Source organism: Numida meleagris, chromosome 20 (genome assembly GCF_002078875.1).
Source record: "Numida meleagris isolate 19003 breed g44 Domestic line chromosome 20, NumMel1.0, whole genome shotgun sequence".
In the NCBI taxonomy this organism is placed as follows: Eukaryota; Metazoa; Chordata; class Aves; order Galliformes; family Numididae; genus Numida; species Numida meleagris.
In genome coordinates, this window is record NC_034428.1 from 6,825,844 (window position 1) to 6,850,983 (window position 25,140).

The following is a 25,140-nucleotide window of genomic DNA, read 5'->3' on the forward strand; positions in this document are numbered from 1 at the left end:
TGGAAGCCCGGCGTTATTTCTAAGCTATGCTAAGTCAGCAGGGCCTTTGGAAAGCACTGCTTTGCTTTTCTGGTGGGAGAGTGCAAATATTTTGAATGCCAAAAAGATGCTTCCAAGCAGCTCCTTATTATTTGGAAAACAGGAAGAAAAGCTGTGGATGCAGGAAGTTCCTTCTGTGTTGTGCAGTGAGTGTAAGTGCTTCTAGAAGAACACAGACTGCTGCACAAGGGCTCTTCCTTCCCTTATCACCTCCGTGCTCAAGGGATCCCCCCTGCCCAATTTTTTTTTCAGTACTTTGTGAGGATAGAACACAGTTGCCTGTGGGGGAAAAGATGACTGCAGAAATGTAAATTGATGTAAAATGTATAAGTAACTGTGAAGAATGAGCTAAAATGACTTTTCAGTGTGCAAAATACCCCTCCTTGCTGTGGTGCAGAAATAGAAGGCAGGGCTGGAAACATCTTTGTGCTTTAAGAAAACACAACTTTGGGAGAAGATGTCTTGTTTTAGGGAAAAGAGAGCCATTTTTCAGTTGGGTTCCATGAGAACTTTCCTTCCAGGCCCTTTTGACAGGTGGCAGATGTGGAGTAAGTCCTGGAAAAGCTGAATGGGGACAAAGGAGGCACGAGTGTAGCTAGTCTTGGGAGCTTGGAGGTGCTTGAGTGTGCCAGAAGAGCTGCTGCTTGATGTAAGGTTTTGGGTCTCCCTGTAAGCAGCTTCCTTCCTGGTGGTTCCCTGCAGAGATCTCTGCAGTCTCTCATACAGCTGCTGTGAGATCCTTGTCACCTGTGGTAAAAGCCCTGAGCGCGGGGCTTGTCCTTGGCGGTGGGACGAGCTCTCCCAGCCCACCTTCGTGCCCTTTAAAGGAACGCTGAAGGCAATCCTGGAGAAAAGAGATTACGGAGGATTAGCAGCTCCAGCGCCGCGTGCTGATGGGCTCAGGAGGCTGCTCCGGCCCCTTGGGGCTTCGCGGGGGCTCTTTGCATTGGTTCGGTGATTAAGTTGGGTGCTGGGAGGAAAGAGGCTTTGTCCAAGTCAGTTTTTGCTTCATCTTTGGGATGCTTGTGGTGTGCCCCGTCCCTTGCAGTCTTACCTGAGGGTTTCCTGGATGTGGCTGTGTGCCTGAAGTTGTGGACTCAGAAGGGGAAGAATAGTGCAAGAACTTGCAGAAAGCAGAAGATTTAAACCCAAAGAGAGAGTTGCAGCCTGGGTTTTACCTCGCGTATCAGTTGTTATTTTCTTTAAAACGTGGGATTAAGGCTTCTGAAAAACAAAAGATACGGATAACCTAGCAAATTAGTATGTAATTTTCTGTATCTATTTTTAGGAGAATAATTTCATCTCTGGATTTCTGGATATTTGCTTCCTTAATAACCTCAGCCCAAGTTTGTGTTGCGAAATGTCCCCTGGTAAACAGAAAACCAAACCCTATGCACAGTGGGGTCGAGCATCCCAGGACAGAAGTCATGCCCTCATGGCCTTGTTGCTTTTTAGCTTGCTATCATGCAAATATCTAACCTGACTTCAGTTTATTAGTAAATACACTGCATGTAATATTTGAGGGGCTCTTCCCTGACCCACTCTCTGATGAACACCAGGGTGCTGTAAATCTTCCTGCAGTGAATGGTTCTGGGCTGTTCCTAAGCCTTGAGAGATTGCACATTATCGCTCTTGTTGACAGTGCAGATGTTTCAGGGTTCGAAGTAATGTTTAAGAATGCATCAATATTTGGAACGTAACAGTGTGACTTGGGAAAGTATGTAGTTGAACTCTGTGACTTCTGCTTTCACGCTGTCTTGCCGCTTGGTGCTCATGCTCAGCTGGAGATGGAGAGCCAGGGCTCTGCTCCTGCCCTTCAGGTGATGTGCAGCCCTTTGCAGAATCAGTGTGTTGGGTACGGCGTGTCACGGGAGGCTGGGAAGGTTGCAGCCTGGAGCCAGAGTGGTGCTGCGCAGCGTGGCCCGAGCATTCCTTTGCATTTCCCCAGTGGCTCCAGCTGGTGCTCTTGGTTTTTGGTCCTTTCCTAGTTTCCTCGTCGGTATGAATTGACTTGTACAGCGTTTCACTAAAAATAATAATGATAATAATGGTATGGTGCTAGCTGCTTTCTTAAGAAGAGTACAGCATCTCTACGGATTGGATTACTAATGTTCTGTTTTACTAACAGTTTATCTCCACACAGGTAACACAAGTAGCAAGACAGCCGGGTCCTCCTGCCCCATCCCCTTACACTGCACATGAAATAAATAAGGGACACCCAAATATTGCTGCAACGCCACCGGGACACACGTCGTCCCCAGGGCTCTCACAGGTAAGAGCACCGGAGCGGCATGTTCCCAGCCACCCTCTTTTCCTCTTGTCTAGTTCTTGGCTTTGCTGCTCAAATTCAATGTATCTGTCTTGTCTGTGCTCACTAAAGGCTGGTGGAAGGCCACCTCAATCTGGCTGATGAGGACAGGCCGTTGGGTGGGGTGACACGCTGGGATGGGCTGGGGACAGCTGCATGCTGCAGTGAGCTGGTGGCAACGGCCATGCCGGGGGAAATGAGCTTTCTGCTCTTCCTGCCAGCCTCTTCAGTTTGGGTGAAATATTAAACCCCAACTGACCTTTCAGACTGTGAGATGTGTGAAAACAAATGAGGTCATGCGAGGAACACTTCACCTCGATGTTCTGCATTCTAGATAAAGCTTAGTGATGCATGTCTGACGGCGCTTGGTGGAAAAACTGGAAACCTGTGGTCGTGTTTGAAAATGTGCGAATACTCGTCTTTTATGAAGTGGGAAGTTAGAGGCTGAAGTATCTAGTCATGATCACAAGTAGCTTGCGGGCATTAGTCAGCGGTCTCTGAGCAGTCCCTTGCGCTTTTGCTGCGTGGCTGTTGGTAAGGAAGTCTCTGGTTTGAAGGCTGAGCTGAAGAGCACAGCGGGGCTGCAGAGCAAACCCCATGTGTCGGCCGGCTTGTGTCGTGGATCACGGAGCTCGTTCCTGGTAAACATCGTCAACAGAGGGAAGCTAATCGTAATAGATAAGAGGGGAAGAAAGAGGACGTTCTAGGCAGCTTCTTAACAAGAAAACTCTAATCAAAGTTTTTTCCTCCCTTAATATTTTCCTGTTGAGTCATTGCATACGTAGACGGCGGGCTGCATGCCAGATCAGCGCCCTGGCCAGCCGGGAAAACGCTCGTTTCCTGTTCTGCTGGCTCTTATCCTCTCGGAAATGAGCGTCAGCCGGCTTGTGTCACCACGCTGCTGCTGGCGGGAGTGCCCTGGCCTTGCATCCTCCCTGGGGTTTGGGGGCTGCATGTCCCCTGCTGGCACGAGGCAGGCCCTGCTGCTGGGCAAGGGAGCACTGCTCCGTGGGCTGTGGGGACTGCAGGGGCGTGAGGTGTGTTGGGCTCAGCCACACGAGGTCGGGGCACTTCTCCTGCAGTGGTGCCACAAAGCTGGGGTTTGGTGGCAGAACAGCAGCAGTAGTGGTATCAGTTCGTTGTTAGCACGTGCTTGACTGTACACTGAGCTGCTAGGGTTTTGGATCAACTTGAAGGCTGGGGTGTGTGGTTGTTCTGTTTTTTTTTTTTTTTTTTTTTTTTTTCTTTGAACACTAGAAATCTAAGCGTTCTCCCCTGTAGCTCACTTCAACTCTCGTCAAATGTTGAGTTACAGTGGTATATCATGGTAACCAATTTTCCGGCTTAGTGGGGTGTTGGGAGGAAGCGTTACCTTTTTATTGCATCTATCATTTTTCTCCTGTGGGTTTCGCTAAATGCCCTCTTGTGTTTGCGTTAAGAAATGAGGTGAGTGGAAGCCTCTTGTTTCCAGACCACATTTTTGGGGAAATTCTGTCATGACTTCATGATTGTCATGGCTTTCATTTGGGTAAACAATCAACAGTCCTTTAAATGTCTCATCACACGAATGTTTCTCTGTACTATAATGGTTCTTTTCATCTGTTCGGACCCCTGAATTCCTGCTGTTTCCCTTTTGAGATAGAGGGCCTGGAACTGACATGGGACTCTGATGAATGGTTTATTCCAGAGTTCTACCACAGCAAGGTAGCGTTTCACAAACTGCCCCATATCTCCACAGCCCATGCCGTTCCTGGCTGAGCAGAGGTTGTCTTTGCATTTTCCAGTTGTGCCTGATGTGTGTTTTCTTGATTGGAGAGCAACAAAGACAGTAAGGAGCAGAGCACTTCGTTTGGGTAAGAATCTGATTAAGGCATCATTCTTTTTTCCCCAGACCCATGACTTCAGGAGTATTCTTAAAACCGAGTCTTTTCAGGGTAGGGTCAGCTGTGTAGGCAGTGGTGGATGAAGAAGTGTACATGCTTTTGGGCTTCAGGTACTGAGACATAAAAACCACTTTGCCACAGTGCTAGCGTGCACGTCACTTGTGTGGTTGCAGACTGCTCCGATGCTGTCAGCCCAGCGCTCTGCAAAGGGATCGCTCCCTGTACAAAACTTGGGGTGCCAAGGCAGCAGAACCGCTTTGTAGGCCTGCAGACATCTCTGATGAGCTCCCAGCGTGGCACGGAGAGGTCGCTGGGCCTGGGGAAGCATGGCTGGAGTGGCACAGGCTGTGACGGCAGTTAATGTCTGCTGTGGAAAGAAGAGCCAGGTGTGGATGGATGTGGTACTTCTGTTGCTGTCTTTCCTTCACCTTCATTTAAATGAACAGAAACAGATGGCTGTGCGCTGCTGTGGCTGGGTGTCTCTTTCGCTTACTCTTCTGCCTTTTCCACTTAATGCAGCCAAACAGGAGAGAGGCTTGCTGTTCAAATTCTGCAGTGACCCGCCTCTGGCACTGCGCTGCCCTTCAGAATTAGTTCTGCAGCATGATGAGAAGAGCTTGGCAGTGCTGAGAATCGCTCCCACAGCAAGAGGCAGCACTGCTGCTTCCCTCCGCTTCCCAAATTCCAGGGCCTTGAAGTCACGCTGCTCCGGAATGTGCCGAGCTCTGCTGGCATTCAGGAATGTGCAGAACATGTTGCTGCAGTGATGCTACGGCAGATGTGGCCACGCGGACACAACATCTCACATCTCCGCTGTGTGTCGTGGGCCCTGTGCAGCAGAGAGGAGTGGCACAGCCCTGCCTCCTTGCTTGGGCTGCAGCTGTCCAGAGGGACTCATCTGAGACCTTCTCAGCATGCAGAGAAAAGGATAAATCAGCAAAAGGCAGCAAATAAGTTTCTCCCTGGGCATGGCAACCGCAGCAAGTTCTGCTGGGATCAGGTAGGGCATGATGTGCAGGGCGCTGTGGGGTAGTGCTTGCCAGAGCATGCTGATCCCATGCTGGATGTGAGGCTGTGCAGCGCGGTGTTCACACGGACCGTTAACACGAAGCAGCTGAGGGGCTGTAAATCTGCAGCCTGCTCCGGCTCTGCGTTGCAGTAATTTATTGCGTAGCCGTGCCTTGCGAAGGGAATGGCAATAAAGCAGAGCTCTTCTGAAGCAACCAGACTGGGACTTGGAAGGAGACAGCAGAAGAGTGCTTCCCTCTGTCCACTGAGCGATGGGAGGAGGAAGAGGGGCTCCTGCAGGCAGGAGGCAGCATGCACAGCTGGGGCATCAGTACACGGCCACTCTGTCTTCCTCCCCAAAGCCTTGGAGCATTGTGAAGGATCCCAGGGGACAAGTGTGGTGGATTCTGGTGTGCGAAATGAAGGAACACAATGGCGGAACAGTTCAGAAACGGTGTTCCAAAGAAGACGCCTTGCTTTCTCTGCTTTAGCTTTGAAGTGCGGGCTCTGATGTGTGTGCTGAGGGATTCCTTTAGTACAGCATGACAGTGTGTAAGCACCAACCAGCAACTCTTAGAGCAAATGGCCTGGAGTTTCATCTGTAATCATGAAAGCTTCGGGTCTTGTTCCAAGCACACTGTGCACTGGCAGATCAGTGCTCTGTGCCCACAGCTACTGTTGGGCTGGCACCGCTGAGCGACCCATGGTATCCGATGAGACCTTCCTCTGAAGCTGCTGGAGTCATTGACAGCTGTGTTTAATAATGCCTTATCCATTTGTAACAACTTCGAGATACACTCACAGAAAACAGAAGTGCAGAGAGCTGAATTCTCAGGATCCTGGTATATGGAGACCTTGACTTCTAGGTGGCTGATTTAAATCCAAAACAGATTGTACTAGCTGAAGCTTGTTACCATCTGGTTCTTTGCCTTAAGTGAAAAGAGTTTTGTGGTCTCATTCTGGTCCTCAAAAATGTCACCATCGTGAAATTAGCGTTTGTAACAGCAGTGAGACATTCCTTGGTATCTTATGGCCTGGGAAGCTGCGCCAGGCAGCGTGTCTGCGTGCCATCTGTGGCATGTTATAGGCAGTCCCCACACCCCTTCTTTATTATCTTGGCTCCTTTCTGTGGGAGCTGGAGCTCTGTTGTAACCATGGGGTTTATTCAGTATTTCCCTCCCATCATCAGTTTAGATTTTAGATGCTTTTAATGAAGTAACGGGTCTTCTGTCCATAGCGGATAACAGAGATAAAGATCACTGATGTAGCTGCTCTCTTGGCATGCAAACAACATACCCTGCAACATACTCATTGCAATACTCTGTTTGTAACACAGCTTGCTGCTTCTGAGCTTGCGAGGAGTAGATGGCTGCAGGTGGAGGTCTGAAACGGTGAGTTATTTCATAGCTGATGCACCCGGAGAAGCATAATCTTCTTCTGGCCTTTGTGCAGAAGGCCTGGTGGAAGGGTGGCTGGACTCTGTGTTTTGTAATAGGATTAGGAGCATTTTGATGGAGTTAACAGTGCTGGGAATGTTTGCTCCTATAACATCTCTCCGTAGTTTTGATGAATTGCCATGCCTTTTACCTCCTTAGTTTTGACTTTGAATTTGGGGAACGCAGCTGTGTTTAAGAAGAGCTGCAGGCTTTGGGGGAAAGGAGCTCTGGGACAGCAGGAAAGGTGCAATACTGCTTCATGTGCACACCGATGCCATTAACTTCCATAACTATTTAGCCTTGGAAACAGTTAATTTTTCAAAGCCACAATGCAGATGGGATGAATGAGTTGGCATTAATATTGGTGCACTTGGGAGGGACTGAAAATAGCCTTTTTTTTTCTTCTAATAAGGAAGGAGGAGAATCTCTTACAACGTGATCACCTGCCTGTGCACAGCAAGGGCTGCGGTACAAACACTGCGCCTGGGCAGGATGAGGTCTGTCTGCAGAGCCACCCCTTGCTGCCAGAGCAGCGGTCAATACCGTGGTCGTGGGTGGCTAGCAGGCAAAGATCGGAGTTTTTCTCCTCCTGTTTGAGCTTGCTTGCTTTCAGGTGTAAGCTGCCCTGGCTTGGAGTCATCCTTGGCCCAACTCCCTGCTGCAGACTTAGTGGTTTGAATGCAAAGCTCACCCAGCAGGCGTCCTGGCCGCACAATCTAGTGGAAGAGTTCTCTCTAGTGTGTCACAGCCCCCTCTCTTCAGGAGGTTTTTGTACACGTTTTCTGTTGTCACAGTCACTTGTGCTGTGCTTTATTTTGATGCTTTTCAGACTTTCCCACTTGTTGAAACAAATTTTGTTGGTAACATGAGACAAAATAACATGAAGTGACTTGCCACTTTCTTACATTTAATAATTTTTACTCTGGTATTCCTTCTCTAATAACACCTTCTGTTCCGTGCAATTTAATTGATGTTTTCTTGCATGCTCCAGAAAAAGATGTCGTTTTCAAGCAAACACAATGTGTTGCAGAAGGCACTATGTCCTCATAAACACTGGAGTCAGCACAAAAGTCAGAGCTTTGCACAGTCTGCGTTTGTAAACAGAAAGGGCAAAAATATCTTTGCAACCAGATAAATCTTGGGAGAAACGAGTTTGTTTGCTAGCTAGAAAAGATTTTCAAGTGGTTTGACACTACAGAGCCTCTCTGACAAAGCCGTGTTCTTTGAATTTGTGAAAACCCAGCAAGTGACTTCGGCACTCTTCCTAAAAATGGTTTCAGAGTCGGAGCTCTCGGACAGCTGCTGTCCTCTGGGAATTGCAGAGGGCCGGCACCAGCTGCAGGCCGGGCAGTGAGAGCAGGTGGCTGTGTGCCAAGGCTGCTGGGGCTTGAGCTTCTCCAGGATGGGGACTCCACAACCTGAACGACCTGGTTTTGTTATATTGATGTAGAATTTCTTGTAGTTCAGTTTGTGACCGTTCCCCTTTGTCCTGAGGCATGCGACTGAGGAGAGTCCGGCTCTGTCATCTCTGTGCTGTCCCATCAGTGAGATCCCACCCGAGTGTTCTCCTCCTGGTCTGCCTGATGCTCCAGAACTGGTTGTGCTGGTTACCAAATTGGGCTGTTACCAAATGTACGGCTGATGTCCTTTCCATCGTACTGTCAGGTGATGTCCCATGCCATCGGGCGCTCAGATACAGCTTTCTGTTGGCCACGGGAGGAAGCTAGGGGGAAAGGCACAGAGCAGGGCTCCCAGATGGCTGCAGGTTGTGCTCCTGAGCAAAAGCGGTTGTCCTCAAAGTTTGTGTTCCTTAAATTGTGACAAGATTGTAAAGGCAGGACAAGTGGAAAGCACTGCATAACTCAAGGTATTCTGCTCAGTCCCAGGTCTGCTTCCAACAGGGGAGGTGTAGGAATTTCTCCCCCTAACTCACAATGTTGTGAGTACCTTCATTATGGAAAATAGCAGTTCACTTGATTACATCATGGCCATGACCAGATCACCCCCAGGTTCCAGTGCATGTGCCACACTCCGGATGGAGACTGGCGTTTCACCCTCTGTAAGAAGCCAACTCAATCCACATCGGTACTTACAGATGTTATAAAATGATAATCTGCTGTGGCATTATCCCTGCCCTCATGCCTTCCTTAACAGTAGTTTTGAACTTGGCCAGGTAACGTTCTGTATGGCTGTGATGGCCATGGTGAGTAGCCGCTCTGCCCTAGGTAGGACATCTATCTCAGTGTCACAGAATGACATTCCAGCACTGCACTGGAATCTGGTTAACAGCTAGGATGCCTCATTGTTTTTATTTTTTAAAACAGAAAGCCTAGCGGTTATCCTTTGCTTCCCAAAGCTGTGTGTTGAGTTTACCTTTGCTCGAAGCGCTGTGTCGAGGGCTGCCTGCCTTCAGCAGTATGGATGCTGAGAAAAGAACTGCGATGGCAGTGTGTATGGCAGTTAAAAACACGGGGTAAGCCAGAACTCCTGGGAGGCAGAGTGTCCAACAGGGACACTTTGTCTTGCTTTCCCCTTTCACCCTCCTCCTTTGTAACATCTCTGCAGGAATAGTAACCACAGTGTCTTAAGCAGGAAGGAAAAGAGTGCATATCTTGTGTCTGTGTGCCCTCTGCACAAACAGCCTTTGTCGAGGGAACAGGAAACTGTGTTTTCTTCGCCTTCTTCCCTCAGTGGGAATGTGATTTTTGGTGTTGAAGTAGGAGAAGTGCCTGTAGAGCCGTGCCTGCTGCCTGGGGCTCTGCTTGCCTGTTCATCTCACTGCATTTGCTCTCTCGAAAGTGTGCTGCTAAATCATACAAAGCCATAAAAAGGTCGCTAAAAATTGAGCGGGGATGGTAATGACACAGATGAGATACCCTGAGATAAACTGCTGCAGAGCAGTAAAGATAACAAAGGTTGAGCCACGCTTGTGAAAGAAGTAATTCCTCTTGGGTCAGGATATTTTTATCCTTCTAAAGACTGAGTTTGCTGCTTCCCAATGCTTCCCAGCATGGAGAGTTCTCTGGAAGGCAGGGTGCCATGATGAGGATGAGCTGATTTCAGCGATGCTGGATCATTTGCAAATGAGCTGATGAAAATGAGAAGTTCTCTATGTGCTGTACCGAAGAATCTCATATTTGAACACGGAGCTGTGAGTGGGGCTCTCTCTTTAAACAGAACACCCTGATGTTGTGTTTGACTATCTGCAGTTGAAGTATCATTGTAAATAGGAGCTAGGAGTGCGTAGGCAGGAATGGCCCGTGTTTATTGGTGTACGACCGAAAGAGTGCAGGCTTGGCTTGGGAGGGAGCAGGACAGCTTATTGTGGGGGCATGCGAGTTCATGGCAGTTTACACCTTTCTTAGCCTAAAACTGAGGCAGTTCCAAAGCTGAAGGTTGAGAGAAATCAAGGTGCTCCACTGTAGGAGCAGCCGTCTGAAGGAATACTGCAGCGACCTGTAGGTAGAACAGGAGAGATGGTGTTTAAATGATTATCCTCTTAATTTTGAGGGCTGAAACGCTGAGGAACTGCTGATTATAGAGCAAAGCACTCTTGCAGTCATTCAGGTAGTAAAGTGTTTCGGCTGTGGGTGGGCAGATTAGAACCAACTCACGAAACAAAGGATGATTCAGGATTACAAGCCACGTCTCTGCTGGCATCCGTTTGTGTTTGTGAACCGAGCAATCGTTTGTGTTGCTGCAGGGATTTCCACCTGCAGCCGAGGCCAAACTGCTGCCGTGCAGGCCGGCGGCCCAGGGGAAAGCTTTCTAAGAGGCTTTTCTGTGCTGAAGAGCAACCTCGAGCACTGCTGCGTCCGTACAGCCGGCCCGAAGCCTCTCTTGTGGTTTTCCTCCAGGAAAACAGTTCAGCAGCTGGAGGGGGAACTGAGTCTGGTTCCTAAAAGTAGGGCAAGAGAAGGAGGCAGGCGTGCAGCGATCTTGTGCTGTCTTGTCTCTCACTCCTGGAGCAGTTAGGTTTTGTGGCAGGGAGCTGGTGTAAGACTTTATCAGTCTGGGGTTACTTTGTGCCCACCTGGAGTGGCCTAGAGGTGTCTTGTCTTGCCATGGGCTGGGTTGTCATCCTCCAGCTCAGGAAGAAGGGCCTTTGGGCTTGCTCAGGGGCAGGTGAGGGCTGCCTTCGTATAATTATAGCATGTTTTGTTCCTCCCAAAGAGATGAAAGCATTTTGCTGGTGTTCAGCTGAGCTCACCCCAGCGAGGAGCGCGGCTGCTGCTGTTGTTACCGGTGAGTAACTGGAAGTCCAAAGGTTTTTCTCACCCAAGGTCAGGCTGGGGATCAGTGACAGAGAAGGAGACAGCAGCAGGCTCCTGAGTCACGGTCATGTGTTGGAGCTGCAAGACCGTTTCTCCTCCTGCTACGTAACTTCAGTAAATATAGACCCATCCAAACTCCTTCCGCAAGCTGAGAGAGATGGCCCAGGGAGCGGTGACAGAGCTTGAACTCCAGGCACATCTCACTGGGCTGCCGAAGGCAAGGGGGGCTCAGGAGCAGCACCTTTCTGCCTGGGGATGTGAGAGTTTTGTTCCAGCAAGAAAAATGTTCACTGGCTGCCGGAGGCAGAGAGCTGCGTGACTCAGCTCTTTCTGAACCTGATGTGTGTACTTTGCCTGTTTATTCCTAGTACAGTCAGTACTGAGGGCGTCATGTTACGCAGCAGGCACAGTGTTTACTAACCAGCTCGGGAGCTGATCTAAGAATAACTTTTTTCATTTGTTTTGTTGGTAGCGACAATTTCTTGTTTTATTTTTTGCTTAGTGCAGTCAGCAGCCTGAAGTCAGAGCTCTGCTCAAAAAACATGGGAAGGGTTTTCCCCAGCAAGCTGCTGGAATACATAAACACAAATATTATCGTCTTTCCCCCCATGGATGGCGACATTTCAAACATAGAATCATGAAGATGAAAGCTTCAGGAAAGCGAATCGCTCTGCCTTGGAAGTGGAGCAGCTCCGCAGCCGTCTGTTCTGTTCCAGCTCAGGGTGCTGCAGCTGCTGACCTTCAGGGATTTCAGTGCCAGCACGTAGATGGCTTCTGAAGCAGGATTTGTATGCGGAGCAAAATTTGTTTCCCAGCCTTCTCCTCTATGGTAATTTATTTAGGGAATTTTTGGAGCATCTCTTCCGTTCTTCACCTCATGCTCAGCGTTTCAGCCATGGTGCCTAAAAGCCGCACATTTCCAGCATGACTGAATATGATTATAATTACCTTGTGTACCTATTTAAATGCTTGGCGCAGGAAAAGTCCTTTTGACAGATGAATACATGCAATACTTTTAATCAGCCTACTTGTCTGCAAGGCGATGGATTGCTGTGATTTATTCTGATGCTTGTTTTGGTAGTATTTTAGACTACCGCGTACTGCAGGTATCTACAAAGCACTTATTTTTTCTTTTCCCATTATGCTTTTTAACGCAAATACCAGCTAAGGCACACCTCCATCTGGCTTGAAGCATGCCAGAGAGAAGCATGTGTTGTTGTGTAAGAGTTACGAAGCACGTTTTTTTTATGTTTGTTACATTCAGGTCCCTCTGCAGGGCCTTCCCACCCCCAGGCAGATGGACATTTCCTCCCAACGTGGTGTCATGTGCAAACTTTCTGAGGGTGCACTCGGTGCCCTCATCCAAGTCATCAGTAAAGATAGCAGACAGGACGAGCCCCAGTACCGAGCCCTGGGAAACACCGCTGTGACCGGCCGCCAGCTGGATGTAACTCCATTCACCACCACTCTGTGGGCCCGGCCCTCAGCCAGTTCTTTACGCAGCAAAGAGGCACCTGTCCCAGCTATGGGCTGCAGCTTCCCCAGGAGAACACTGTGGGAGACAGAGTCAGATGCTTTGCTGAAGTCTAGGTAGACTGCAGCCTTTCCCCGTGACCCCAGGCAGTCACCTGGTCACAGAAGGAGATGAGGTTGGTCAGGCAGCACCTGACTTTCATGAAGCCATGTTGACCGGGCCTGATCCTCAGGGTGCCTTGCACCTGCTGTGTGAGCTCACTGAAGACCTGTGACCTTCCCTGATTCACATCACACTGACAGACCTGTAGTTCCTTGGATCCTCCTTGCAGCCTTTCTTGTAGATGGACTTCACATTAGAAGTCTCCAGTCATCTGGGACCTCCCCCGCTGACCAGGACTGCTGATAAGTGATGGAGTGCGGCTTGTCAGCCACTTCCACCCACTCCCTCCACCCCCTGGGTGGATCCCATCATCCCTGTGGACTTGTGGCAGTCCAGCTGGAGCAGCAGGTCTCTGTTTCCTCCTGAATTTGAGGGTTTATTCTGCTCTCCATCCCTCTGGCTCAGGGCACTGAGTACCCTGAAGATAACTGGTCTGATTATTAAGGACAGAAGTAAAGAAAGCTTTGAGAACCTCAGTCTTTTCCTTGTTCTCAGTGATAATGTTCCCCACCACATCCAGTAAAGGATGGAGATTCTTCTTGACCCTCCTCTTGCTGTTAACGTATTTGTAAAAACATTTTTTATTATCTTTACTAATGGTGTCTAGATTAAGTTCTTGCTGGGCTTTCACCTTTCCAGTTTTCTCTGTGCATATCCTAGTGATGTCCTTGTACTCTTCTCAAGCTGCCTGCCCTGTCTTCCAAAGATGGCAAACTCTTTTTCCCAGAGTCTCAGCAGAAGCTCATAGAATGCTTCATCTGCCTCCTCATTCTGGTCGGGCAGTCTGTAACAGGCTCCCACCAGCATGTCCACCTTGTTGGCCTTCTCCTGACCCTTACCCACAGGGACATGACATTCCCAACCCCGAGCTCTGCAGAATTGAAACACTCTCTCACATACCGGGACACACCACTGCCCTCCTTACTTGCCTATTCCTCCAGAAGAGCCCGTGGCCCTCTGTTGCAGCGCTGCAGTTGTGAGAGTGTTTCCATTGCATTTTGGTGATGGCAACTACGTCGTAGTTTGCCTGGTGCACCTTGGCTTTCAGCTCCTCCTGTTTGCTGTCCATGCTGTGTGCATGGGTGTAGATGCGCTTCAGCTGAGCTATCAGGTATCTTGGTTGGGAACAGCGCTGGCTGCCCAAAACATTACTTTGTTTTGATGACAGATTAATAGCAGGAGGAGCCCTTCAGCGGCTGCTGTTTAAGCTTTTGTGTGATTTTTTTTTTATAACTTAATGCTATACTGGCTCTGATAGGGTTTAAATGCTTAAACAAATTGAATGCTCTGCTGCAGCGTCTTGTGTTTGCCTGAGCCTTGCAAGTGTCAGAAATGACATCTGTTATCAATGAGATGGCTGTATTTAAATGTGGCGCTGCATTTTTAAGTGCCTGCTTTGCAGTTGTGCTGCTAAATGTCAGGTTTTTAGGCTTAGCGTTAGCTGCTCTTCCGTTCTTAGGAGTTCCTGTTTGGAGGTGGGTTGGGATGGTGGTGGTAGCGTGGAAGTAGTATCTAACCTGGGCTTTCTTCTGTTGCATGCAATTTAAGCCTGAAGAAAGCATGTTTTCTTGGGCCTGAAGAAGGGGAGGAACACCTGATATTTCCCCCTTTACGCTGGGAGGAGTGGTTGGAGCAGTCTGGGGTAAGGCCTCTTCTCTTGAGGTACAGGGCAGGCATGGGAGTCTCTGTCGTGCAGGATGTGAGGAGAGCACCCAGATGGACACGGAGCTATTGGTCCTCCCAGGGGAGAAGAAGCCTTAATGTCATAGTGGGCAGAAGGTCAGGAGCAAGGTAACACAATTGCAGGACTTCTCTAGATGGAAGGCAGAGAGACACCATTTTCTCTGCATCTCATTAGGGCTCAATTGTTCTGCACCGTGGTAAGAGCCCTCACTGCAGTGCCGTTACTGCTGTGAGATGTGTGAGATAGTGTTTATTATACAGCATGACATGAACAGCTCAAGCAGAATCACACTTGTCAAATAAAGGGGGAAAATATTTGATGCTGCATCTGACATCTCAAAAACTAGAAGGCTTTTTGCAAATGACTTGTTAACGTGAATTAGAGGCTTTGCCAGTGGTAAGAAGGGAAGGAAACACTGGCTTGAGAGGATTGGGCAAGGTGAGCTGCCCAGGAGGAGGGCAGCATTGAGCCTGCCGGAGGTTGCTTCTGCCAGAGCAGGAGCTGATGAAACCATTTCGTGGCTCTTGGCCCAATCTTCTCTGTTGTGTTGATATGAGCTGCTGCAGAATAATGTTTTTCAGCTAAATATTCCACCCGATATTCTACATTCACAGCTAAGATCTAATGATATACTTGGAGACAGGGATTTCTATTATCTCTCTGACCCAAAAAGCAATGCAGAAATCAGGTGGAAAATAACAGTGTCCTCCTGAGTTAGCTTGTGCAGTGAGAACCCTGTCCTTCAGTGTTTGTGTGCTTGTACTTGGGTTTTGCTCAGTGATGAAGTTTGGCTGTGTTCCACAGTGTCGGAGGTGTTTGGAATGGGACTGCTGTTGGAGTATGCTTAGTTTTCCTGCTCCGAAACACACCTGTATCTGCTGTGACGTAAGCCAGCGTTGCTTTGAGTGGTAGGGGGGTCTGTGGCTCGGGGCTCAGACTCAGCTGAGCTTCATTTCTTGCACGCTTTTCTTTGGTCAGCTTGTTTCTTCCTTCCTAATGCATGGGATGGCTGAAAAGTATTTCTTCTGCAGGGTGAGCAAGTAGATGAACAGCAGCACAGCAGAGCAGGGTTAGCTGAAAGGGAGGAGGAGAAAGCGAAGGGGATTTGCAGGCATTGCTCTCCAGGAAGAAGGGCAGCCTGGGGCCAGGCAGCATGATGCATGTCGAGTCTGGGAGATGAGAAATACATGTGTTCTGCACAAGGGAGACTTCTTCCTCTCCCCCATTCGTCCGCAATCAGCCATCAGTAAAACTCCTGTTACACCTTGTAAGGGCTGGCTGATCCTCCCTTGAAGGCCAGGGCAGGCCTGCTTACCCTTGGCATGATTTGCTATCTCAGAAGGTTTACAGCACTGCATTTCAGGGCTCTGTGCTGTTCCTGCACCGCTGTTTGCGCTGTTTGCCTGCAACTGAGCTTCAGGCTTTATGCTGGATCACCACACCATGCTGTGAATCCTGTCTTGATAGCTGTGGAACTACCGTTGCATAAGTTTCTTTTTTTTTTTTCTTTACGACATTATTATTTAAAGAAAAGGTAAGCTATAATTATAGTTATTATTTTTTTTTTAAGAAAAAGTATGCCAAAAAAGCATCCTCAGAAAGGAGGAATGTCTTGTTAAAATGTTAATTGGTGTAGCTCTAAAGCTCCGGTTCATTGTTACTTTGGGCAAATAACACGGGGGGTGAGCATCTGGTAGTACAAATTGTTATAGCCCATTGAAATCAGTGGAACTATGAAAATTTACACAACCAATGGTCTGTCTTACAGCTGTAACGATTTCGGTGGTTCATTGTGTTGCAAATATATGCAGTGGCTTGTAGTAAATGCATTTGAACTTACTTGTTGTGGATTTTGGAGGATTTGGCGGCAATGCCTGTGGCTCCAGCTCTCCTTAGAAACAGGTTCCGAGTAACCTTTTGGGAACTACGTGGCCAGAGGGGCCAGACCGCAGAGTTTTGGTGACAGAGATGCATTGCTGTGTGCTTGTCACTGTGTTTTCCATTGTGGCACTTCTTGGATTTTGAGTGGTGTTGGTAAATTGTTGGATCCTTGACAGAGTAGGCTTTCGCCATCATAATCACCCAATCTGTTTGTATCTTGTCTTTATCTTGATGGTAATCGGCAGTCTGTCTTGATGATGCGTTCAGTTCCCACCTTTTGGCACAAATCCTTGGGTACGCTCACCTTGTGTTTACTTTCTTGTTCCCTGGCAGGCTCCTTACCCCTCAGGACAGAATGCAGCTCCAGCCACGCTGGTGTACCCTCAAGCCCCGCAAACAATGAACACCCAGCCTCAGACCCGCTCGCCGGTAAGGCAGCCCACCTTTGCTTTATTTCCTCTTCTTTCTTCCTTGTTTGCGTGGTTCTCTGTGTGTATGTGTGTCTACAGCACTTGGCCAGTTCTGTGGAAAGTCAGTTTTACTGAACTGGAAGCACATTCTAAATGGAAAATCTTGACTGAATATGCAGGCGTTGTCCTCGTAGGATAATTTTCCTTATCAGAAAAGAAGCGATGGAGGAATTCTCATCTGCATTCAAATAACATGATTTATTTTTAGCATAGTTGCTTTCAGGTTCACTTCATTTTAGAATTAGATTCATTACCAGAGTCTTTCTCTTCATTTTTTTTTCTTTAAGGAAGTATTTGCTAAACTGGTAGCACAAAGATCAGTAAATGAAAGCACTTTTCTGCAGCCACGCTCAGTCCCCAGTGGCCTGTGGGCTTTACTTCAAAACAGTGCCACTGGATCAGTTCTAACCATTTACTGCCTAGCACTAGGTAGGTGCTTACGCATGGGAAGTAGAGCTTCTGTGTCCCCCCATCTTGCTGTGGTAAGCCCCCATCCATCTGCCTTCAGGTTTGGTTGTCCTCTGTAATCTTTTTGTACTGCTCTGCTACGACAGGCCTTTGGTTCCCTGAGCTCTTATTGGCGAATCTCAGCTCGTAGTGCAGTCCCACGTGGTGCCAGGAGACCCTCCTGTGGCATCGCATGCTTAGCCCTATGCTGCAGGCCTGCTAGCATGCTGCTCTGGTGCTGAAAGCCTCGGGTAGCCGAGGGAGCAGCAGTCCCCACGTCTCTTGTGAGCCCGCAGATGCGTCGCAACACTTCAGGTTACCTGTAAAACCACTGCACCATTCCCAGCACTCTTCTCTTTTTAGAGTAAGATGAATGCTGCTGAAGCATGGCAACTGAAAGCCTCCGAGACAGAAGCCTTCTGTTTGCCCACTTAACAGGTACAGTACAGGGCTAGCTTCCCTCCATGCGGCTGCACTGATGTGTGTGCCCCGATCCTGGGGGTTCCGCCCCCGGGGGCTGCAGGAGGGTTAGTTCTGAGAGCTGCTGACCTCTATGCAATGGGTGAGCCAATTAATGCCAGGTTTGATGATGTTTCTGTGTTGGGGACCCCACCAGATCCCACTGCTCCCCTAGTCCCCTGTTCTGATCAGTAATGTGGGATACTGATGGTAAAGCTCTTTTCTCAGTAAGTATATTCGACTTCTTTATCTTTAACTGTTGAAAAGTGAAAATAAATTGGTATGGTTAGAACTGGAGCAAAACCTGACTGAAGAGCTGCATCTCTAAACCAGTTTTTTTGACAGCCCAGCAGAACAGTGCCAATACATTGCACAGACAACTGGAAGAGGAGGAAGGTTTTGGAACAGAGTCCGGTTTACAGGTCCCTGGCTGGAAGAGGCTGGATAAAATACTGCATTGTAAGCAATATAACAAACTGTACTCCTTCTTGCAGGCAATTGTGCCGATGGCACTGTTTTATTTCTTTATTTCTTTATTTTTTTACCACATCTTTTTGTTGGCTGATCTACAGAAATGCAATGGTTTGCTTCTTCGCTAAAAGCATGAGCTCCCGTGGCAGTTCCTGCCAGGTTAAATGGCGACAGAACATCCAAAGTTGAATTGCAGTTTGGAGGGTCCGACCTGGTAGGACAGAGACCAGGGTGACTTTGGGTTTTCTGCTCGACAGATAACGTTTTCAGGAGATTTGGCCAAAAACATGTCAAGCTGTAGGGGCTCAGCCGTTACTGAGGAGGTACTGAGGAAGAATTTGCCTGCAGTTGTCAGCCATTTCTCTGTGGTCGTGAACCATTTTTTTTTTTTTAACTTTCCTGTATGCAGTTTTTACCATCTGCTCTGCTAGTGACCATTTCCACCTTCATTACTAAAAGCCACGCACATAACATTCCATTCCACCTCCCCACCCCAAAACAAATGCAAGACTGGCCGCTCCTGGGATACTCTTGCATTTTGTTCTGGCCTTGGTTTACTTTATTATTATTATTTTTTTCATTTAGTTTTAACCTTCTTTTTTGGTGGCGGGGGAAGGAGGCAGGGGGCAGAGGAAGGCGGCAGGATGGCTCTGCCACCCACACGTGGCCCCATCGTCCCGCCGTGGTGACGCTGCCGGGGTGGCCGGAGCTCCCTCCATGTGGTCTCTGCATCCCAGGGCCATTGGCAATTGCACGGTTCAGGCTTTTCTGTTCCTCCCAGGACAGCTGCCTTCGCAATCCAACTGGCTTCACGTGTTGTCCCCATGAGCTTCCTAGTGCCGTTGCTGCTGGATAGCAGGAATGTCAAGGTGCAGATCCAGCAGGGGGAAGGAGAGTGAAATCCGAGTTGTTCGATGCTGCTGCAAACGACCCGTTAGGTGATCGCAGCACCAGCTGCCCACTGTAGGTCTGCCAAAGCCCACGCTGGCGAGAGAGAGCCCAAATGGCATTAGTGCCATCCAGCCATGGCTCTTTCCAGATAGGTGCGCCCTGTGCTGAACCACCACCAGCAGGCAACGGCCGTGCCCAGGCTCCCGCAGCCAGGTTTCACCAAGGAGCTGTGCTTTCATCCTACGGCCCTCGGATGAGCAAAGTGTCTGTTTGAATCCGAGCCGGCAGTGACTACAGTTTGTTCTGTTGCTTACAGCTGCTAAGAGGAATGAATCCTGTCAACCTGAATTGTTTTAAAAAAAAAAGAAAAAAAAAATTTTAAAAAAATAATAGCCAATGGTGACCAGTGCAAAGTACATCAGGGTATTTTTTCACTAACATTGAGGTTTAGTTTTTATTTATTTATACTTTTTTTCTTGTAACACATTGCTGTTCACACTGGCATAGTCTCTGGCTTCCTAAGGTGTAAGCTTCCAGTTCTTGTTGAAAATGAATCTTTATTGCAGAACAGTGATAAGAGAGGCTTTTTGGCCCTCAGTTTAAGCAACAGGAGGTTTTTGCATCCCATTATTCTCTTTTTAGTGCTTCTAAAATACGTCTGATGTAATTATTTTTCACTGGCATATAGCAGGGCATGCAGCCCCACCAGAAAGGCCCCTCTCAGCCTTTCCAGGGTCAGCAGTATTCCTCCTTCTCAAACACCCAGCATTTTTTTGAGGAGTTCTTCCTGAGGAACAGGGACTCAAAGTGCATCCGTCTCTGCTGGCTCCTGCAGGCCAGCATTTCCCATGGCAGCCGCTGGTCAGCAGGTCTTTGGTCTTAAGAGCTGATAATCCTTCGCGCTTTTTCTTATCTGGAAAGCTGAGGGAGATTGTTCAGGAGTGCCTGCTAGGGGTGGGGATGTCATTCGGTGTGTCAGCGCAGGTGATTCTGTATCAGCTCTAACGTTAGTCACAGTCTGTATGCATATTTCCTCATTTCTGAAGGTTTTTGACTTTCCACCCAAACATTGCAGTGAGGTGAAGGTAGAGGCAGTGTATGAACACCGGTATTAGGGACTGCTTCTTGGAGACATGGAAAACGAGTGATTAAAATGTTTATTAGGGAGAAAATCAGCTGGACCAGTGAATATTTGTCTCTCATATTTGATGTTAATAAAATAGCTGGGATGTAGGGCTGGAAGTCAGTCCCACTCCACTTATTCTGACTGAGAAAAAATCTCATGTTACAAGAGTCAGTAATTAGCAGTCAGTTTTGATCGCTTTTCTCATTAGTCCTTTTCTACCGTGGAATCCATGGCAGCCCTTGGAGCAGCAGGGGGACGTGGGGCACCGCTGCGCAGTGCCGCGCAGAGAAACGTCACTGTGGGACCCAGTCTCATTGCTCCCTTTAATTGTTGGAGCTGTCACCAATGGGTGTACCCGTTCTCATCTGAGAATTCTGCTGATTACGCTGAGAATTAAGAGTTGAAATACCTCACTTGGCTTCTGAAAGAGGATACCTTATCATCTTTATTTATATTTTCCATTACTTGCATTCATTTTTATTTCTATTTTAACAACCCGTTAATTATTGGAAAATGCTTTAATGTTGACCGAGCATGTTAAATTCTGAATGCTTTCCTCCCTGTGTAACCCGAGCGAGTGGGAGGCAATTTGCCCCCGCTCGGGGCTGAGGGCCCTCCCGTTCCCGGTGCCGGCAGTGCCCGTGAGGACAGCGCGGCTTAACCCATGTCCTTCAGATGGGGGTGACAACCCCTCCCAGTACGGACTGGGGAACGGCTCCGAGGCCAGCTGCTTTAACCTTTTACCTCCACCGTAAACAGCTGAAAACCTTCACCACTGCTTCGAGTTTTTTCCCGGCCAGGGTAACGAATGCCTGCGCTCGTGCCCCAGAGCACCTCTAAACGACCGGCAGCTTTGGCTGTTTGTCTGCCAGCTCCACAGCAGCACACTCCCCTCAGCGGCGTTCACCCGTTATATCTCAGTACCTGTCTGTCACTGTCCTGCAGCAAAGCTTTGACTGTTTGTGGTTTTTCTTGTGGGTTTATTTTTGCATAGAGTGTGACATTTTGGTTTCGTTGTGGTGTTTCTGACTCTTTGTGCCTTTCCTTTTGTGTTTGTTTCTCCCGCCTTTCCCCAGTTTGCAGCGGGGCCTCGACCTGCCCATCACCAGGTACAGTACCCTGCCCCTTCATTATCATCCTAAACTAATCTGCTGGGGGAGGGGGTGGTCCGAGGCTGTCACCCACTAACCCGGGGCGGAGGCTGGCTTCGGAGCCCCGTTCTAGCTGCTAGCACCCACATAACCCCGCTAACAAGCTGCCTGCAATGCAGAGTAACATGTAGCTCCTGTTTGGTGTCACTGCACTCATTAACCACCCCACTTACACCATTTCCATAGGAATGAAGAACGTGTAGAGGTTGCCAGGTATGTGTGAGATTTGCTTGCCTTTTCAAGTGATTAGGAGCTAACGTTTCTGAAAGTGCTCAGTGGATTATGTTGCCTGAGCTGAAGACATCAATGAGAACTGAGCGTTCAAGTCTTTGTGAAAATCCTGCTTTTTAAATGCAGAAATTCAAATTCATACATTCCTTGTGTATAGGCCTGGTTATCTGTTATCATTACATTGCGCAGTGTTTTTCTTTCCCTCAATATCTGAAATCCAGACGTTAGGAATCTTCGTAGTATTCATAGTATGACTAGGACGTCATTAGAAATACTTGACTAAGAAGAACAAAAATAAGGAATAGTTCCGAAAGCCAAGGGGAGCACTTGTTGGTAGGGAGGATGAAATACCAGAGGGATCTGGACAGACATGCAGCTCTGTTCTGACCCGTCCAAGGCTGTCTTTTCCAACAACCCCAGCATGGTCTGTGCCAAAGCTCTTTGTCAGCGTCCCTGGGGACTGGTTTTTGTTCCCTCTTGTAGTGGGGATAGAGGTGGCCTGAGCCACCTGGATTTGCTGGGCAGCAGAGGAGAGGCACAGTGGTATGGGAGGGCTCTCCCAGCTCAGTCATTTCCATGGCACTCTTCCTTCTCTTTCCTTGGAAAGAAACTCTGTTTGCACCAAGTTAATGGAAAAAAAATATTCAGTTAATTCCGGCAATGTTGGGATGGGCTTAAGTCACAGAAGGCATGTTCCAGGAGAGCTGTAGGTGTCACATCACTCCTGCTGGTCTGAGGGGCTTGATGCAGGAGCGGTGCACACCTTTGGGACAGCAGGTGAGTGGGACACGCACAGGCACACCGATCAGCTTTGTGCTTTGTGCCTCAGCGAGCAGTAGCAGGCACGCACTCTTCCAGAGCAGGACACAAAAAAAGGCTTACAGGGTAGAATGAGGCATTTGCTGGATTTCATTTGCTTGCAGGCAAACATCATGTGAGAGAGAGAGAAATTATTTTTGTGCATGGCAAGGGATTGCATTGACAGGCAGCGGTGGAGGAATGTTTGCAAGGATTACTGTGCAATGTGCAGAATGACAGAGTATCTTGTTTAGGTAATTTTGCTCTTGACCTTAACTTCAGCTCTGTGTTGATATTATATGATATTGATAATGCATAGTGGGAGACTTCTGTCACTCTGATGCTGGCTGGAAAAGCAACACTGCCATGCACACAAAGTCGAGGATGTTCCTGCAGCACACTGAAGATGGCTTTCTGATGCAGGCTGGCGGGCGAGTCAATGAGGAGAGATTGCTGCTGGACCTTGTTCTTACAAGAAGGGACTGGCAGGGGACGTGAAGGCTGGGGGCAACCTTGGATGCACGTGACCATGAGATGGTGGAGTTCAGGATCTTGCATGGAAGAAACAAGGCAATAAGTAGGATTGCAACCCTGGACTTCAGAAGAGCCAAGTCTGACCTCTTCCGGGACTGCTTGGAGGTATCCCATGGGTTAGAGTGTTGGAAGGTGAGTGGGCCAAGAAGGCTGGTTGACATTCAAGCACCATTTTGTCTAAGCTTAAGATCTGTGCATCCCTGTGAGTAAGAAATCAGGCAAAGGTGGCAGAAGACCCACATGGATGAGCAGTTAGCTCATGGAAAAACTCAAGTGGAAGAAGAAAATTTATGGTGTGGAAAAAGGACCTGACCGCTTTGGAGGAATATAAGAACATTGTCAGGGCATTCAGGGAAGCAGTGAGGAAGGTTAAGGGCCACTTGGCATTAAATTTGGCAAGGGAGGTCAAGGACAAGAAGAAGGGCTTCTTTAAGTATGTCAATAGCAAAAAGAAGACTGGGGACAATGTGGGCCTGCTGCTGAATGAGGTGGGTGCCCTGGTAACAGAGGACGCTGAGAAGGTGGAGTTGCTGAACATCTTCTTTGCTTTGATCTTTACTACTGAAACTGGCACTCAGGAATCCCAAACCCTGGAGGTAAGAGAGAGTCTGGAGGAAGGAAGGCTTTCCTTTGGTTGAGGAGGATCTGGTCAGATGTCGTTGAGGCAAACCTAACACATGCAAATCCATGGGCCCTGGCGGGCTGCAATCATGAGTGTTGAGGGGACTTGCGGAATGATTGCTGAACATTGCTCTGTCGTCTCTGAAAGGTCATGGGGAATGAGAGAGATGCCTGAAGAGTGGTGGAAATCCAGTGTCACTCCAGCCTTCAGAAAAGACAAGAAAGAGGAGCTGGGCAACTCGACCGGTCAGCCTCACCTCCATCCCTGGGAGAGGTGATGAAGAGACTTATGGGTGTCATCTCCAAGCAAGTGGAAGAGAAGAAATATCGAGAGTAGTCAATGTGAGTTCACCAAGGGGAAATCATGCTTGACCATGATGTCACGACTGGCAGGGTAGACAAGAGGAGAGCAGTTAATGTTGTCTAACTTGATTTCAGCAAGACATTTGACACTGTCTCCCTTAACATCCTTGTAGGCAAGCATGGGAAGTGTGGGATAGACATGGGGGCAGTGAGGTGGATTGAGGACTGGCAGAGCTTAGAGGGCTCTGTGGCACAGAGTCTAGCTGGGAGCATGTAGCTAGTGGTGTTCCCTGGTGGTCCGTACAGGGTCCAGTCTTGTTCAGCATCTTCATCAATGACCTGGATGAAGGGATAGATGCACCCTCGGCAAGTTTGCTTATGATACAAAACTGGAAGGAGTGGCTGACACACAGGAAGGCTGTGCTGCAATTCAACAACACCTGGACAGACTGGAGAGTTGAGCAGAGAGGACCCTGATGAGGTTCATCAAGACCGAGTGTAGAGTCCTACACCTGGGGAGGAGCAACTGCATGCATCAGTGCAGGCTAGGGGCTGAGCTGCTGGAGCGGAGCTCTGCAGAGAGGGACCTGGTGTCCTGGTGGCCAGCAGGGTGACCATGAGCCAGCAGTGTGCCCTGATGGCCAGGAAGGCCAATGGGACCCTGGGGTGCATTGCACAGAGCGTGGCCAGCAGGGTGAGGGAGATTCTCCTCCTCTCTGCTCTGCCCTGGGGAAGCCACATCAGGAGCACTGGGCCCAGTGCTGGGCTCCCCAGTTCAAGGCAGGCAGGGAACTGCTGGGGAGAGTCCAGTGGAGGGCTACAGAGACAATCCGGGCCCGGAGCATCCACTGTATGAGAAAAGGCTGAGAGCCCTGGGGCAGTTCAGTGTGGGGAGGAGAAGGCTGAGAGGGAATCTGAGCAACACTTAGAAACATCTGAAAGGCAGGAGGCAAATGGATGGCACCAGGCTCTTCTTGGTGATTCCCAGTGACAGGACAAGGGGCAATGGGCACGAACTGGAACCCAGAAGTTCCATATGAACGTCAGAAAAAACTTTTTATTTTGAGGGTGGCAGAGCCCTGGAGCAGGCTGCCCAGAGAAGTGGGGGTGTCTCATTCTCTGGAGATATTCACAACCCACCTGGAAGCTTTCCTGGGCATCCTGCTCCAGGGGATTAGACGGGAGTTGGACTAGGGGATCTCCAGAGGTAGCTTCCAACCCCTATGATTCTGTGATGCTTGTCAATCAATAGTTAATTCGTAGATTGATATTAAGACAAATTGTGAGCTGTTAATAAGTCTCGTAACATTTACCAAGTTGCTGGAGGCAGAACCTGGAAGAGGAGGCTCCGTGGTGAGGCAAGTCAGCCCTTCAGGAGATGCTCGCAGTGCTGGCTGGGCTCGCTGATAGTACTCCAGCACACTGCTGTCATAAAACTTTCTTTGGACCCAGTTATGACCCTGCCCACCAGTAGAGTTTGTAATTTCCC

The 25,140-nt window shown here is 48.8% G+C and overlaps 1 protein-coding gene across 11 annotated transcripts in view; it reads left to right on the forward strand.

Annotated features, from left to right (window-relative positions):
- Positions 1–25,140, forward strand: part of EIF4G3 (eukaryotic translation initiation factor 4 gamma 3) — a 95,647-nt gene that overhangs the window by 20,387 nt on the left and 50,120 nt on the right. For 4 of the 11 annotated variants that reach the window (XR_002444513.1, XM_021417728.1, XM_021417727.1 and 1 more), the window contains exons 3-6: positions 2,168–2,311; positions 16,483–16,578; positions 17,871–17,984; positions 21,090–21,122. Coding sequence is in view for 10 of the 11 variants with exons in the window: in XM_021417728.1 (XP_021273403.1) it covers positions 2,168–2,311; positions 16,483–16,578; positions 17,871–17,984; positions 21,090–21,122 (387 nt within the window). In the remaining variant the exon portion in view is untranslated. Of the gene's footprint in view, positions 1–2,167; positions 2,312–16,482; positions 16,579–17,870; positions 17,985–21,089; positions 21,123–22,651; positions 22,860–25,140 lie in introns of those variants that run through there. The other 7 variants (XM_021417736.1, XM_021417735.1, XM_021417729.1 and 4 more) reach the window with 5 other exon arrangements.